This window comes from Pelophylax lessonae, assembly GCF_965119305.1.
Source record: "Pelophylax lessonae genome assembly, chromosome: 3".
NCBI classification, from domain to species: Eukaryota; Metazoa; Chordata; class Amphibia; order Anura; family Ranidae; genus Pelophylax; species Pelophylax lessonae.
Window position 1 is genome coordinate 588243503 of NC_138770.1, and position 17659 is coordinate 588261161.

At 39.9% G+C, this 17659-nt stretch overlaps 1 protein-coding gene across 1 annotated transcript in view; it reads left to right on the plus strand.

The window, feature by feature from the left end:
- The window catches only part of BFSP1 (beaded filament structural protein 1), an 80737-nt gene that overhangs the window by 12496 nt on the left and 50582 nt on the right, over nt 1-17659 (plus strand). The window contains exon 2 of the mRNA XM_082250023.1: nt 6982-7042. Within this exon, the coding sequence (XP_082106149.1) occupies nt 6982-7042 (61 nt within the window). The remainder of the gene's footprint in view (nt 1-6981; nt 7043-17659) is intronic.

A 17659-nucleotide genomic window follows, 5' to 3' on the forward strand; every position in this document is an offset into this window, starting at 1 on the left:
GGGGCGTTATAACAGACAAGCGCAGCCGCCTGTCCAGAGACAATGTGGACAAGCTCACGTTCATTAAAATGAACCAGGCATGGATCTCACGGGACTTTTCCGTACCTTGTGCAGAATAGCAATGGATACCGACCTTACCCACCCATTGTTCCATTTTTGCTCTTTCTCACTCTTTTGGGGTGTACCCTCATTTAAAATTTGTGAAAAGAAGCAGTGTTGGCTACCTCGTCCTCCTCCTCAGGGCCAGATTAATGTAGGGGCTATTGGAGCTGCAGCTCCAGGCCCCTACCTTTTATATAGGCCCCCGGGTTGGCCATATTCACTGTTACCGCTCTTCTGTCACTTGTAAACACAGAAGTCTAGCTTCTATGCTCACTTCCCCAGGCAGCACCCTCAGAACCTCCCCACACAGCGCGAAGGCCGGACAAGGAGGGACAGTTGGCGATGCATGGATGTGTTTATGGGCTTCAGAGACAGCATCCCATGTTGAATTAGGCATGCATGGCTGCACCCTTCCTCCTCTGGGTGCATGGCAAGGCACGGCCCTAAGGCCCTTCAAAATCCTCAGCACCAAGCCCATGATGCTGTTAATCCGGCCCTGGTCCTCCTCCACCGCCGCTTCCACCTACACCGCCCATAGGTGTGCGCAGCCTATTGCATTAAGGTGTGCACCCCAAAGTTGAAATACACATGCATGTGTTTGCCAGCAGGGAGAGTAATGTATCGGGGCCATGTACCTGTAGGCAAGGAGAAATAGAGCAGAGCAGGTCCCAGGGAGATCTTTCCCATCTCCTCACTGGCAATGCTATGTGCCCTAGGTGATTAGGGTGTGCCCAGGCACACCCAGCACACCCTGTGCGCACGCCTATGTCACCGCCACATCCACCACCACCTCAACCTCCCTCCTACTCCATATGGGCCTCGTCCTTCAGAGATGAAGAAGAACATTGTTTTATTTTTCTGTTTTTTTTTGTTGTTTTAAGTTATTTCCCTATCCACATTTGTTTGCAGAGCACTTGCCATGCTCTTAATTACGTTTTGCTGCCATTTGCAGCACTCTAGCCCTTTCCTTTGGTGTTTTAGAGCCATTTTAGTGCCTTAAAGTTCGGGTCCCCATTGACTTCAATGGGGTTCGGTGTCCGGGAAAAGTTCGGTAAAAGTCCGGGACACGGACCCGGACTTTTTTTTAAAGTTCGGCCGAACCCGTCGAACACGGACATCTAGGTGTCCGCTCAACCCTACACAGGAGTTTATTGTTACACAATATTTATGAAAGTCGGAATTTTTTTTTTTCAATTGATTGAATAAATACTAACTTTTTGTCTTTTTTTTCATATTATACTGTATCTGGTTTTAGAAAATTATGAATTTTAAGATGGAGACTTTTTTTTTCTCTATTTGCTTCAGAAAAAAAATATAGCACACAAGTTGCATATATGTTTTCCCCCCATATGTTTTATAATCAATATTTAAATTACAATAATATTTTATAATGTTACTATGGGCATGATTGATATTTTTTTCTATTTTAGTTGAAAGAAAATAGTGCAACATTACCCATGCCAATTGCAATCATCATCATCATCATTGCTAGGATAACAAAATCTGTAGATTTTAATATGTAAACTATTATTTATTTTGGTAAAGAAAAAAGTACCATGCAGGAAAACATAAATGCGTGCATGAAGGAATGTATGTTTGTGTGCATGTGTGTGCAAAATGTATTTTCTTTGCTCACAAAATAATTTGTTTCTTATGAATGGAGAGTAGGATTTTAGACACTCTTATACAAATGTCCTTTAGTGTTTTGTCCTTAAAGATCATAATCATCTTTCCTGGGTCAAAATAAAAATTTCTCACTGACAAGTTAAGCATTCCCTGTGTAATTTAAGCTTTTTTTTTGCTGGATAAAAAAAATGCTGGTAATAGCTTTTTGTAGTAGCATTTTAGTAGTGTTTTAGGGTTTTTGCAGTTCCTTTAAAAAAAAAAAAATAGAAAGCACAAAAAATGCTATTAGCAGAGATAGGAGTGTTTTTGCTGGAAAAACGCTCCAGGAAACTCTACAAAAACTATTTTCTTTCTGCTCCTAGACACTGAAGTTCAAAAATGCTAATAGCCTAAAGAAGTGTGCATGGACACAAAGGATAACACTATTAGCTTATTGGAGCAGAAAAATGCTAATAACAGCTTCTAGGAGCTTAAAAAAATGCTAGTGTGCATGGAGCCTAGAATGAATGAAGACGAGGATTTATCTCTCATGCCTTCGGATAAAAAATTATTATTTTGAGCTCCCATAACCTGTTAAATTCAGACCTATGCATTCCTTCAGAACAAGCACCGATTTTCTGAAAATAAAAAAAACTGAATAGAAACCTTGAGCCAAAATTTTGCTGAAATATATTTAGTAATCTTGTAAACTAGAATTGTTGGGGCAAAGAAATGGGGATTTTATTTATACCGCCCTGAGACAAGAAAAATGAATAAAATAGGGAATAGGTAAAAAATATCATTTTATTGATGTACAAAAATATAAAAAGGGGGGCACAGAGAGAGAGAGCAAAAAATACTTACAGAGTAAACATACATATAGTACAAAGCATATATAAATGAATATGAGACAATCCCATACAACCTAGAGGGAGGATACTGTTCCCATGTTCATTCCCTCAATGATATGGCTGTGTATGAATAAAGCTCCCAATAGATCGCAACATGTTTCACAGAAAACGGCTTCTTCAGGGGAATGGGACAACAAGACAACACAAACGGGTATTTACACTATAAAGGTAAGAAAAAGGGAAAAAAAATAAATTCTTAAAGATTACTAAATACAATAAAAATATAAAGTCAGATGATGAAAATCAACACAACAGTGAGTTGACTAAAGCATTGGTATGACAGCGGAGTTACCTCATAAATAGGACACAAACTTCAAAACAGGCGAAGAAACAACTAGGCAAAACGTCTCCTGGGCGAGCATGGAAGCCACGGTATAAGAAAGCTCTGAATCCAATAATGAAAATTGTAATCGATAAGTATAAGATAAGATGATATTAGTTCTCAAATAAATTTTTATGAGTTAAGAAACTCATGAGTTAAAGAACTTAAAAAACTCATGAACCTACCTTCCAAAAAGGAAGGACAGGCGTATGCGTAATAACTGCGGCAGACAGTGGGAAGGGAATAAAGGGGGAGGGTATGAATACTAAGTCCACAGTTGGGTAAGTAGGGAACTATTCCCAATGAACACCAAAATGTTTGCAGGATGTTCAATACTCCATCCAATAGATGATATAGAGAGGATCTTGAAAATAATCCTAAAAAGGGGAGGAATAAACATCTGTAAAACTAGACTGCATCCTGTAATCGCTAAACACAATCATCCAAAAAAGAAATTAAATGGTGAAAGGTTCAGCCAAGAAATACACAAAAGCTGTCTGCAGAGCAGATAACTACTCACAATAGAGCATTCGATAACCAGATAATGGCTACCATCCCATTGATGGTAGCAGACTTATGTGGTGGGGAAAAAAAAAAAAGGGAGGGGGCATATCACAATAGAAATAGTATAGAAATGGTATACCTAGATAGTTAGTAAGTGATCCCGCAAGAAAGATATAATGTATGGTTGCAGCTCCACAGGAGGGTGGTGATAGAAAACCCCTAAAGAAGGATCCTGAAAAGGGCCCTGCAAACTGGCATAATAAAAAGTGGAAATTAATCAGAAATGAACATTAACATGAAAGGTGCAGGAGAGGGAAAAAATAAGTAGACAGATACCTGTGGACATGGTGACAAGCCGCTTCCGATGCTGCCTACACAGCATGGATAGATAGCGTGCATTCCTTTATATCGGCCTCTACCCAGTACACCAATCACCGGTCTGGTCACAGTGACGTAGCTGGGTCCGGCATTCGATCGCGCATGCGCCAAAGGAGTTGGCGCAAGCGCGTTGTTAAAAACAGGGCCGACAAAGACCAGGTGGAGGTCGAACCAACCCAGTGGGGGTTGGTGTCCAGATAGGACGGTGTCCATGATGGTAAAAGAGGTGATCGTGCGCCGGAAAACAAACCCGCCTCATAGTCAGCCAAAAACAGCAAGGGGGAGGGAATGGCAAACGTAGCCATGGTAACCTTCCCCTATGAGTGCCGCATGCTGCCCAGGAGAGAATGCCAATGATCTCAATCGCCATGTAGTAGAATATATAGGAGGTCCTCCAATCTATCAAAAAACAATAGGGAAATTAATTCATATAAATAATATCAATATGAGAACCATTATTAAACATAAGATAAATATTGATACACATATCATATATAAGATACATAACAGATTGACAAACAAAGGTATGATGTTAATCATACAGATAATTAATCAAAACATAAATAAAATTAATACATATACCTATTAAGTAATCTTGTTGGTTCAACATATGCCTTGCAGAAGAGTTTGTTGTTTTGATTAGTTCTCACATTTAGGTCTCTTTCACACGGTCCGCCTCCGTAGGCGGATCCGTGTTGCTCAGCGGGGATCGATCCGTGATCCCCGCTGAGCCGGCGGATGACAGCTCCATCTCCGCTTGCAGAGCGGAGAGGGAGGTGTCTCAGCCCCCGCTGCCCACTATGGGGGATCGGATGAGAGCGGACCGCCTGTCAGCTCTCATCCGATCCGATCCGATCACTGAACGGATGGAAAAATAGGGTTTCCATCCGTCCAGATTTCACGGACAGGATCGGACACGGATGGCAGCGGGTGTCAGCGGAGGTGTCTCCACTGACATCCGCTGCCCCATAGAGCTGCATGGAGGATCCGATCAGATCCGCCTAAAAAACTGACAGGCGGATCTGATCGGATCGCCCGTGTGAAAGGGCCCTTAATGTCATAAGGAAACTATAAAAAGTTTGGGTTATTTTTGCTTTTATGCCTGTATCCTTTTTGATTTGATGTCGTTCATCTGTTGTTTAGTTACATAAAGTTAATTATACAAAATAAACATGCAATGCACGACAAAGGATTCCAAGAACACTATTGCTGAGCTAAAGAGAGTGTACAGCACACCTTTCAGAAACAATTACTTTAACTCAAACTGTAGACAGAGTTATCCCAGAAGACACCCCTGTTGTGACTTTATTCACTTTTCTGCCAATTTCACCTGAGCTTGTTGGCTTTTTAAAAACTTTGGGGAGGGGGGGGGGGTCAGAAAGACACATCAAAAGAAGCCAAGAGCTTTGCCTGCTGGCAGAAAATATAAAACACTCATACGCAATCTTTCTTACCTGACAAAAAAAGACAAACATTTAATTATGTTGAGGGACAGGGGTGGAGATAAGAAGAGTATTTCATTCAGAGACATATTTAGTTACATTGGGAGAACCTCTAAAGAACTATCCACTGCATGAGCAGTGTCCAGGAAAGTGGTGAAATTCTCGGAGGGGATCATGTACAGATTGTCAACAGCAATTGAGGATTGCATAGTAGCTGTAAAACAAAGGGAGGTAGTTTATTGATGGAGAAATGGACCAGTGGTGGCTGTGGGCATGCTTAACTAAACCAAGGAGCAGAGGCAAGAAGGAAGTGAGGGGCTAATAAGCCCCGGTAAAGAGAAAAGGGCATCTTGACCTATCTCTTGAAGGTCATAAATTAAGGTGAGCACCACATGGTGTGAAAGGTGAAGGACAAAAGGCGATTTCGCTGGAGGATAAATGTGGAGCACAATATTTTAAACAAAGGGGACTTGTCATTTTTTCAGTGGAATTTTTTTATTAGTATACACATGGTTGTATTGATTTACTGTGAAGGTTTTCCAGCATGGCTGCAATTTTTTATGTTGTTTTTTACATTTTTAGTAAATTTGTGATCTGGTGGTAAATATGACACACACATGTTTTAAATAATTATACACACTTAAATAGGTGCTTCCAGTGCTGTTTCTTAATAGTTGGTATATTAATACAAATGTGTTATTCAGCCCTGGCCACAATCAAAAAATATGCACAAATCATTATACATAACTTATCAATTATCCTTGTCAATATAATCAATACAAAAGTAAACTTTATGCAAATGCAATCTAAATGAGTTTTTCAGCAGTTTAAGAAACGTCAATATGTTCACACATTCCACCACAATTAATATACGTCGGTGACTAAAATGTATACAGCATTTTCCGTAAATTAATTTGAAAGAATTTGAATAAACATGCAGATCCATGCAGCAAAATGCAAAGTTTCTATTTTCTGCAAAGCAACTATAAGTGGTTAACCACATAAAGACCAGGCCTATTTCTGACACATGTTGTTTACAAGTTAAAATCAATATTTGTTGCAAAAAAATTACTTAGAACCCCCAAACATTATATATATATATATATATATATATATATATATATATATATATATTTAGCAAAGACTCTGGAGAATAAAATGGTGGTCGTTTGCACTATTTTTTGTCATGCAGTATTTGCGCAACAGTCTTTCAAACGCAATTTTTAAAAAAATAAATACATTTCACAGCATTTTAAAAAAACTAAACAGTAAAGTTAGCCCAATTTTTATGTATATTGTGAAAGATGATGTCACGCCGAGTAAATAGATACCTAACATATTACGGTTTAAAATTGCTCACACTCGTTGAATAGCGACAAGCTATGGTACTTAAAAATCTCCAAAGCAACGCTTTAAAATTTCTGAACGGTTACCAGTTTAGAGTTGCAAAGAACGTCTTTTTCTAGAATTATTGCTCTCACTATGGCGATCACAGCGATATCTCACATGTGTGGTTAGATCACCGTTTTAATTTGGGGGCGCAACTTATGCATGCGTTTTCTTTTGTGCTCGAGCTCACGGCGACGGGGGCGCTTTAAATTTTTTTATTTTTTTCCCATTTAGAAGATGAAATCACCATTTTTACCTCTGGTTTTACTGTTCTATTTGATAACCTATGTTTTTTTATTAGTCTTTAGTCATGTTTTATTTTTTACAGATACCAAAATGAATGTGAGTATCAGCAACTTCTTAAAGGAAATCTTGAAAGACTAAATAAGGTAAGACAATTAGGCCCAGCCTCCAGTGTGGTTTACATAAGTAGGCTAATAATTATGGAACACCACATTTGTTTTCTGTTTTGATTGTGTTTATTAAAAATAGATTTAAATGTGTTGCTGAGGTTGCTAGGGGTTCCTTGAGCAATGGGCGATTTCTGCCTCTCAGATAAGCTTCCAATGACACCATTGTTCCTTTTAGCTAGGTTTCAATATTTTCTGTGGCCACCATTATTTTCTAGCACTGCCTTAACCCCCTTGGGCATGGAGTTCACCAGAGCTTCACAGGTTGCCACTGGAGTCCTCTACCACTCCTGAATGATGACATCACATAGCTGGTGGATGTTAGAGACATTACACTTCCCCACCTTCTGTTTGAAAATGCCCGCAGATGCTCAATAGGGTTTAGGTCTGGAAATATGCTTGGCCAGTCCTTTACCCTCAGCATCTTTAGCAAGCCAGTAGCCGTCTTGGAGGTGTGTTCGAGGTCGTTATCATGTTGAAATACTGCCCTGTGGCCCAGTCTCCAAAGGGAGGGGATAATGCTCTGCTTCAAAATGTCATAGTACATGTTGGTATTTATGGTTCCCTTAACGAACTCAATGAACTGTAGTTCCCCAGTGCCAGCAACACTCATGTAGCCCCAGACCATGACACTCCTACCACCATGCTTAATTGTAGGTAAGACACACTAGTCTTTGTATTCCTCACATGGTTGCTGCCACACATGCTTAACACCATCTGAACCAAATAGGTTTATCTTGGTCTCATCAGACCACAGGATGTGGTTCCAGTAATCCATGTTCTAAGTCTGCTGGTCTTCAGCAAACTGTTTGCAGGCTTTCTTGTGCATCATCTTTAGAAGAGGCTTTTTTCTGTGATGACAGCCATGCAGACCAATTTGATGCAGTGGTCTTTGCTATCCTGGTCTTTGCTATCACGAGTATTTGCAACTGAATTTCGTGTGTCTCCAGGCAATAGGGTTGATTTCATATAAAAAAGTAGTGCGCTCAACAAAATCCAGTACATAAAAATGCATATGTAAATGTACAACAATATAACAACGTGAAACATGTGATAAACATAAAACACAAGAATAAACAGTGTCACAAATAATTGTGCAAATAAAGAAGCTCCAATCATTAGAGTATCTCAAAGGAATACATAAGTGTGACAGTGCTCTAAACTTATGAAACCAAGTCTATAAATAAAATGAATGGATAGAAGTGATGTCTTCAGATCTTGCAAATGTGAACCAAATAGTCCATGATACAGAACCTAGTGAAGTGGTCCCTTACCAAACTCCACTTAAAATCAGATAGTGTAGTGACCACAAATTCCACTCGCAGTGATGAAAACGTGTCTGGTGTCACCCAAGTGATAACATAGGCTTCTTACCAGAAGTACGTGGAGGGTAGACTTTGAACCATATGTTGGTGTATGGATTCCTATATACAGATGGTGCACAGAATTGGCTTAAGCTCATGGGACATATAAAGCTCTTCCCTTCACAGGGGCACATCAGGCTTTCATATGTAGATGATGGTATCTGTCACTTGTATATCTCCCCCAGAAATAGGAAAAATAAAGTGCCAATAGTGCATTACCCTTGATAACTCCTTTATTAAAAAATAAATAACACTTACATGGCATCAGATGAAAACACGCAAACAATGATTCCTGTTGAAAGACGCAGCTGCCTGCAGTGCGGACCACATGGTGTGATGGCGTGGCAGCTCCCCCCGACATGTTTCTCCTCACAAGGCGTCAGCTGGGACCAGAGCATTGGAGGCATGGAGTTCACCAGAGCTTCACAGGTTGCCACTGGAGTCCTCTTCCATTCCTCCATGATGACATCACAGAGCTGGTGGGTGTTGGAGACCTTGCGTTCCTCCACCTTCTGTTTGAGGATGCCCCACAGATGCTCAATAGGGTTTAGGTCTGAAGACATGCTTGGCCAGTCCATCACCTTTACCCTCAGCATCTTTAGCAAGTCAGTGGCTGTCTTGGAGGTGTGTTCGAGGTCGTTATCATGTTGAAATACTGCCCTGTGGCCCAGTCTCCAAAGGGAGGGGATAATGCTCTGCTTCAAAATGTCATAGTACATGTTGGTATTTATGGTTCCCTCAACAAACTCAATGAACTGTAGCTCCCCAGTGCGAGCAACACTCATGTAGCCCCAGACCATGACACTCCTACCACCATGCTTAATTGTAGGTAAGACACACTTGTCTTTGTACTCCTCACCTGGTTGCTGCCACACATGCTTAACACCATCTGAACCAAATAGGTTTATCTTAGTCTCATCAGACTACAGGATGTGGTTCCAGTAATCCATGTTCTAAGTCTGCTGGTCTTCAGAAAACTGTTTGCAGGCTTTCTTGTGCATCATCTTTAGAAGAGGCTTTCTTCTGGGACGACAGCCATGCAGACCAATTTGATGCAGTGTGCGGCGTATGGTCTGAGCACTGACAGGCTGCCCCCCACCCCTTCAACCTCTGCAGCAATGCTGGCAGCACTTATATGTCTATTTCCCAAAGACAACTTCTGGATATGATGCTGAGCATGTGCATTCAACTTCTTTGGATAACCATGCCGAGGCCTGTTCTGAGTGGAACCTGTTCCGTTAAACCACTATATGGTCTTGGCCACCGTGCTGCAGCTCAGGTTCAGGGTCATGGCAAACTTCTTATAGCCTAGACCATCTTTATGTAGAGTAACAATTCTTTTTTCAGATCTTCAGAGAGTTTTTTTTTTCCATGAGGTGCAATGTTGAACTTCCAGTGACCAGTATGAGAGAGTGAGAGTGATAACACTAAATTTACCACACCTGCTCCCTATTCACACCTGAGACCTTGTAACACTAATAAGTCACATGACACTAGGTTGGGAAAATGGCTAATTGGGCCCGATTTGGACATTTTCACTTATTTGTGTACTCACTTTTGTTGCCAGCATTTTAGACATTAATGGCTGTGTGTTGAGTTATTTTGAGGGGACGGTAAATTTACATTGTTATACAAGCTGTACACTCACTACTTTACATTGTAGCAAAGTGTAATTTCTTCAGTGTTGTCACATGAAAAGATATAATAAAATATTTACAAAAATGTGAGGTGTGTAATTACTTCTTTGAGATACTTTATATATATAGTATTCGGCACTGGGGAGCTACAGTTCATTGAGGGAACCATGAATGCTAACATGTACTGTGACCTACTTAAGCAGAGCATGATCCCCTCCCTTCAGAGACTGGGCTGCAGGGCAGTATTACAACATGATAAAGACCCCAAACACACCTCCAAGACGACTACTTGCTTAAGATGCTGAGGGTAAAGGTGATGGACTGATCAAGCATGTTTCCAGTTCTAAACCCTATTGAGCATCTGTGGGGCATCCTCAAACGGAAGGTGGAGGAGCGCAAGGTCTCTAATATCCACCAGCTCCGTGATGTCATCATGGAGGAGTGGAAGAGGACTCCAGTGGCAAACTGGGAAGCCCTGGTGAACTCCATGCCCAAGAGGGTTAAGGCAGTGCTGGAAAATAATGGCGGTCACACAAAATATTGCCACTTTGGGATTAATTTAGACATTTGACTTATTTGTGTACTCACTTTTGTTGCCAGCAGTTTAGACATCAATGGCTGTCTAATGAGTTATTTTGAGGGGACAGCAAATTTATACTGTTATACCAGCTGTACACTCACTACTTTACATTGTAGCAAAGTGTAATTTCTTCAGTTTTGTCACATGAAAAGATATAATAAAATAGTTACAAAAATTTAAAGGGTGTACTCACTTTTGTGAGATACTGTATGTTATACAGTATATATATATATATATATATACTCAACAATTGTATTACTTATATTACCACTATTTTAAAAGTCTAACTATTTGCCTGGAAATCATTAGTCACTACAATTGCACACTCTGGCAGATGTGAACACAATTTCCCTGTCTATCACCCTGTGTGACTATTCATTTGCCATAGGAAGGTAGGATCACTATGTATCAATGATTCATTGATATATATTTACAGAAGGAAGAATGGTTATTTACTTCAAAAAGTTTAGTAAATATGGTGAAGCTGTAATCACTTCAGTAATCCAGTAACTTACAGGAAAAAAAATCATGTTTTTACTTTGCAAGCAATTGGGTAATTAAAGTGAATACAGCTTAACCATCTTTACTAAGGTAACATACATTTTACAAAGGGAACAGTCACTTTTGTAAGTGCACATTTTCTATTCCTTTTAGCATACCTCCCAACTTTTGAACTTGAAAATGAGGAAGAAATTCAGGGAGACAGCAAAAAGTGGATGTGGCCAAACATGATAGTGGGAGGGGCTTAGGAGCCATGATATGGGCTTCCTTGTATCTATAAAATATGCTTTGATTGCTGTGCCACAAGCTAAAGTTTAGGGGATTCATATAAACCTCACTACAATCATTTAGAAAATGACTTCCAATACATATGGTTTTGTATATACTTAAAATAGACAGAGAGCTTAAAACAGGTTTATGAAGGAGCTGAGGAACCCTGGGATGGAGCCAAAGAATAAGTAATGCAGTAAGAACCAACTCTTAGGGTGAGAGAGAGTTAAGGTTTATGGAAGAAAGGAGGGGGGGCACTATGGTATATGGAAAAAAGGAAGGGGTATCACTATTTTATATGAAAAAAAGGAAGGAGGGATCACTATGATAGATAGAAGGCAAGGAGGAAGGATCACTATGGTACATAGAGAAAAGGAAGGAGGGATCATTATGGTACATGGAAGCAGGAAGGATCACTGTGGCACATGGAAGGCAGGAAAAAAGTATCATTTTAGCACATGGAAAAAAGGAAGAATTGCTATAAAACCTGGAAGGCAGGAAAACTCACTATGACACATGGAAGGCAGGAAGAATCACTATGGCACATAGAAGGCAGGAGGGAAGGATCATTATGGAACATGGAAGGCAGGAAGGATCACAATGACACCTGGAAGGCAGGAAGGAAGGACCACTATGGCACATGGAAGGCAAGGAGGATCACTGTGGTACATGGAAGACAGAGGGGATCACTATGGCACATGAAAGGCAGGGAAGATCACTCTGACACATGGAAGGCCGGAACGAAGGATAACTTTGGCACCTAGAAGGCAGGAAGGAAGGACCAAGATGGCATATGGAAGGCTGGAAAGATCACTATGGCACATGGAGGGCAGGAAGGAAGGATCACTATGACATCTGGAAGGCAGGAAGGATCACTATGGCACATGGAAAGCTGGAAAGAAAGGATCACTATGGTACATGGAAGGCAGGAAGGAAGGACCACTATGGCAGATGGAAGGTAGGAAGGATCAATATGGTACATGGAAAGTAGGGAGGAAAAATATGTCACATGGAGGGTAGGAAGGAAGGATCACTATGGCACCTGGAATGCAGAAAGGATCACTATGACACATGGAACACAGGAAGGAAGGACCACTATGGCACATGGATGTCAGGGAGGAAGGACCACTATGGCACATGGATGTCAGGGAGGATCACTATGGCACATGGAGGGCAGGAAGACTATGGCACATGGAAGGAATAGAGAGTTCACTAACTAGAGGCTGCATTGTCTTTAGAGACTCAATGACAACTTCCAATTGCATTTATGCATAAAATGAACCAATTATTATCATAGTTTGTCAGATAAAACAATAAAATATTACTATCTGTGGGAAACACTCTTTCTCTGTTGTGCTATTTTTCTTTATACTGAAGATACATGAGAGTGCAAAATCTGGTGTAGCTCTGCACAGAAACCAATTAGCTTCCAGGTTTTATTGCCAAAGCTTAATTAAACAAGCTGAAGCTGATTGGCTATCATGCACAGCTGCACCAGCTCTTAGTGCACCAGTTTTAGTACATCTCTCCCACAGTATTTTAAGACAATATATGATGGTTTACCTGAGATGTAAATGGTTCAAACTCATACAATCCATTGTTCAAACATACTGTATGTAATAATTATTGTCACTAGAGATTAGTTGAACATACCTGGTGGATTTCGGAAACTTTACTGAAGTTAAGGGGACATATCCAAATCCCACTGAAGTGAAAGGGAATTGAAATTGTAAAGTCAGTAATGACCATTTTTTAGGCCAGCCTTTTTCAACCAGGGTGCCTTGAGGTTTCTTCAGGTGTGTCTTGGCAAAATGCCTATAAATTGATCTAAAAATTGTGTATAAGCCAGCGTGTGGAGAAAGCCTGTCTTTTAGTTACACAAAGCCACAGGTTTTTTATTGTGCACCATTACAACCTTCTAGCCAAAAGCATCACGAGTTAAGGATGATGTCAGTTGCCTGCATAGTATCCTTGTTTGACCCTCCCCTGCCCCTCTCCATCAGCATTGAGGACACCATAGCGAAATGGATGCGGAAAAACAGAGGGAGAAGAGAAACATTGGAATACTAGTCAGTACGAGTTTCAAAAAGTGCATTTGCTTTGGAAGAATAAATCCAGAAGCCGCCTTTAAAAATGAGGGGGCCCTCAAGTACCCTCCTTCCCCTACGTGACTGAGTAAATAAAGACACACATGTTCTGACAGAGCCTTTGTTAAAAAATTAAAACATCCTCCCAAAAGTGTACTACAAAGTAACTCCATTGTTAATCATGTTGTCTAGCCATGCAGTTCTACATAAATGATGTGCACCCTTCGAAAGACACATCTGATCTCATCACTACAATAATATAGCAATGATATACGGGTCACAGAGTTAGACTGCCCACATCCCTAAATGAATCAATAAAAGGAAAAAAATGTTATCAAACCCGATGGGACTTTCAAATGCTGAAGCAGTACCTTATAAAAAAAAAAAAAAAACACACCATAATATACAAAACCCAGTTAAAATAACATATAAAAAAATATAAAAACATACTGGCTGGTATATTGTATTTGTATAAAGTACATCATGTTAGCAACATCCCGGAGAGATCCATTGATGGAAGCTGTGAATAATCAATGCTTATATGTTCTACAGAAACACAACACAACACAAACACCCAATGTGTTTTGATGCTTTGCCTTGCCCTCATCTTCAGGGGTGTAAAAAGTGTAGGGTATATACTTGTCATAAACAAAGCTAACCAGCCAAGATTATAATTAAAAGCAGTCCATGGTATGAAGGAACAGTCATCTTCCACTGAGTACCCCAATGGAACCAAGCCCATCCCACAGAGGACATGCAACCACAGAGACCACAGGGGCCACAACCCAGTGGTGGTGCCTTATGTAGTAGCCTGTGTGTCCATATTGGTTATCAGAGGATGAATGTGGCTTGTAACCTATGTATCCTTGGTGGTGGTCAGGAAGTGAGTGCAATATAAATAAGAAGTGGCACTAAATCCTAATAGTGCAATCATGAATAATCATATGGTAAATAACGTGGCATGAAAACAACCAAACATGCAGTGAATAAATTATGAGCAAAATATATAATTGAGAAAAATTAATCATATAAAAGTGATATAATGAAATAGGTGCAACATCCAGTGTTAGGTGAACATAAAAAAGTCCTTTCAATGAAAAAGTCCTTCTCAATATTAGGCAAGAGTGTCCATAAAGGGCAAAAAAGTGTATAAGTAACGTTGATTGATGAAATCCACCACCAATATAATGGTCATAAAAGCACAACAAAACCCAGCATCCGAGATAGGCGGTGGCTGCTCAGCAGCAGCTCCAAATGGATCGGGAATAAAAAAAAAAAAAAACAAGCAAAGTGAAGCCTGCTAACATTTTCAGTCAATAAGTACCTTTGATGAGTTGTAAACCAGCACAAATGAGTCAAAAACCAGCAGACTGCCAGCTCATGAGAAAGGAATGCCGTGAGCAATGGCTAAGCAAGTGTGATGTCTTCAGTAACCGCCAATCCCAATGCATTTTGTCATCGGTGACGTGTTCCCAGGGGCAGGCCGAACGTCATATGGTGATGTCTTTCCAGGGGCAGGCCATATTTCAGAAGTCAAGTCAGAAAGTGAGTGCAGCCTAGGTGAAGGTCAGGGAGTGAGTGCCATTCTTCACTACAGACACTGCGGTTTACATCTCCCAGTTTCTGTCACTATATGTAAACAAAAGGATGGGAATCTCCCAGGTTAATGTAATTTCCCAAATATTTGCTATATTGCCATATTTAGTAAGTGATATCAGAGCTTTCACTTCCCCCTTATCTACATGGCTGGGGATTCCCAGCCAGTAAATGAGAGGGGTCAGGTGACTTCACTGGTCACTAAGATCATGACACCTGCTCCTTCCATAGCAACCATTGACAGGAAGCTGCCAAATATAGTAACGATAGAAAATCCACTATGATGCTATACCCACCAAATGAGAAAAAAGTCTGGTGTTTAGATGAACACCCAAACAGGAAAGGCAAATCTTGAGTTCATCTCTAATTGACATCTAAATATTATCGATTCAATTTCTATATTGAATTGTTTACATGTTTCAGACATATGTTCCATCCTGTCAAGTTTTTTTTGCTAGTAGTGTGTAGTGACTACAGCGCTGCCTTAATAAAGTGCATTCAAATAACGAGCAAAACATTAATCTATTGTGATACAAATAAACATTTAGTAAAGTGCTAAAAATAAAGTGCTAACGGTGTCAAAAAGTGCTAATGATAAAAGTGCTGAGTGCAGTATCAAATCAAGTAGTACATGAACATGAAAAAAGTCCATAAACTTTAGGTAAGTCTTGCTGCAATGTGAATCCAAAGTAGTGTGCTCCCCTCCTATGTGCCCCCACTCACCAGCTGTATGTATAAAACAGGCTTTGATTATATATGTTCCTTCCTCTGCTCCTTCCACGTATTGGTGTTTGGCTGTTAGTGGTATCCAAATCAGGCAAATGACTGTATAATCACTCCTTATTACCACCTTCTCTCCTCCATTTTACTCTCCAAATGTGAACCAGTGTAGGTATCACCATGAACAGGACGGGAGAACATTCATAGTGTGAAACTGTTGACTTTAATTAAAGAATAAAACGCAGTTGCGCTTACATAAAAATGATCAATAAAAGCAGCAGTAAATCCAAAAGTTGTCTCGGGGTGTTCTCATGTGGCACCTAATTAATTATTAAATTTCTTATTGCTGTTTGCGTCCTCTTTAGGGAATATCACTCTCTCTGCTTTTCCTGGTGGCCACTGTTACAAGGACTGATAGTAAGGAAAAATCCAAAATTTGTGAATAAAGGAATATTTTCCAGCTGGGACACTTTTTTCAGTAACAGCTGTCTCAGGAATCCCCCCCCCCCCACAATTTGTAGAGATTTCTTCTAACTTCCACTCTGGCACTGGAAGGGAAGGGAAATCTCCCAAGTGGGAAACAAACAGCAAATAATTAAACTAACATGGTGTTAACCATTCCCTATTCTATCCAAAACAGAAATATATTGATGTACCCAAACTTAAACAAGATGTGGGTCTTCAGTAGGGATGATCAAACTTTTGAAAAGTTTGGTTCGACCAGAACACCCGAACTTCCCGAAAGTTTGGTTCGGATTCCAGAACCCCATTGAAATCAATGGGACCCAAACTTCTGGAATCAAAAAACACCATTTTGAAGCCCTAAAACCCAATAAATGCCCCTAAAAAGTGCCTAGGGTTCTGGGTCATGCCCAAGGGACTATTAATCACACAAAAAAGAGTTCTTAAAAATTGTCGTTTTTAATAGAGAGACAATTATTGAAAAAATTATTGAAAAAAAATTAGATTTCTTTAGATTTAGTGTCTGGGGGGTCTAAAAGGTGTACCTGTGAAGTTTCAGCTCTGTAGCATGTCCAGAACCAGAAAAAAAAGATAATTTTTCTTAGAATTTCAGTAACGCAGGGATGGGGTTCCGCTCCTATATGTTTGTATGTGTATAAATATATATGTGTGTGTGTGTGTGTGTGTATATACCCCTATACAGAAGTTCAGATGTCATGCCTGCCTCCAAAGACGCCCAAATAACACCCAATAAATGTCTGAAACAAAAACGCCCAGGTGTGAAATGAGCGGAACCCCATCCCCGCGCTACTGAAATTCTAAGAAAAATTATCTTTGTTTTTTTTTTTTTTTATTCTGGACATGCTACAGAGCTGAAACTTCAAAGGTACACTTTTTAGACCCCCCAGACACCAAATCCAAAGAAATCTCATTTTTTTTTTTTTAATAACTTTTCAATAATTGGCTCTCTATCAAAAACGAAAATTTTTAAGAACTTTTTTTGTGTGAAAAATAGTCCCTGGGGCATGACCCAGAACCCTAGGCACTTTTTAGGGGCATTTATTGGGTTTTAGGGCTTCAAAATTGTGTTTTTTGATTCCATATATATATATATATATATATATATATATATACACACATATATTTATATATATATCTCTATCAAAAACGACAATTTTTAAGAACTTTTTTTGTGTGAAAAATAGTCCCTGGGGCATGACTCAGAACCCTAGGCACTTTTTAGGGGCATTTATTGGGTTTTAGGGCTTCAAAATGGTGTTTTTATTCCATATATGTAGATATAAATATATATCTACATTACGGTCACCCTGTCATGGAAGAGTTCGGTCACCTTGGCATAGCAGAGTCAGTTCACCCTA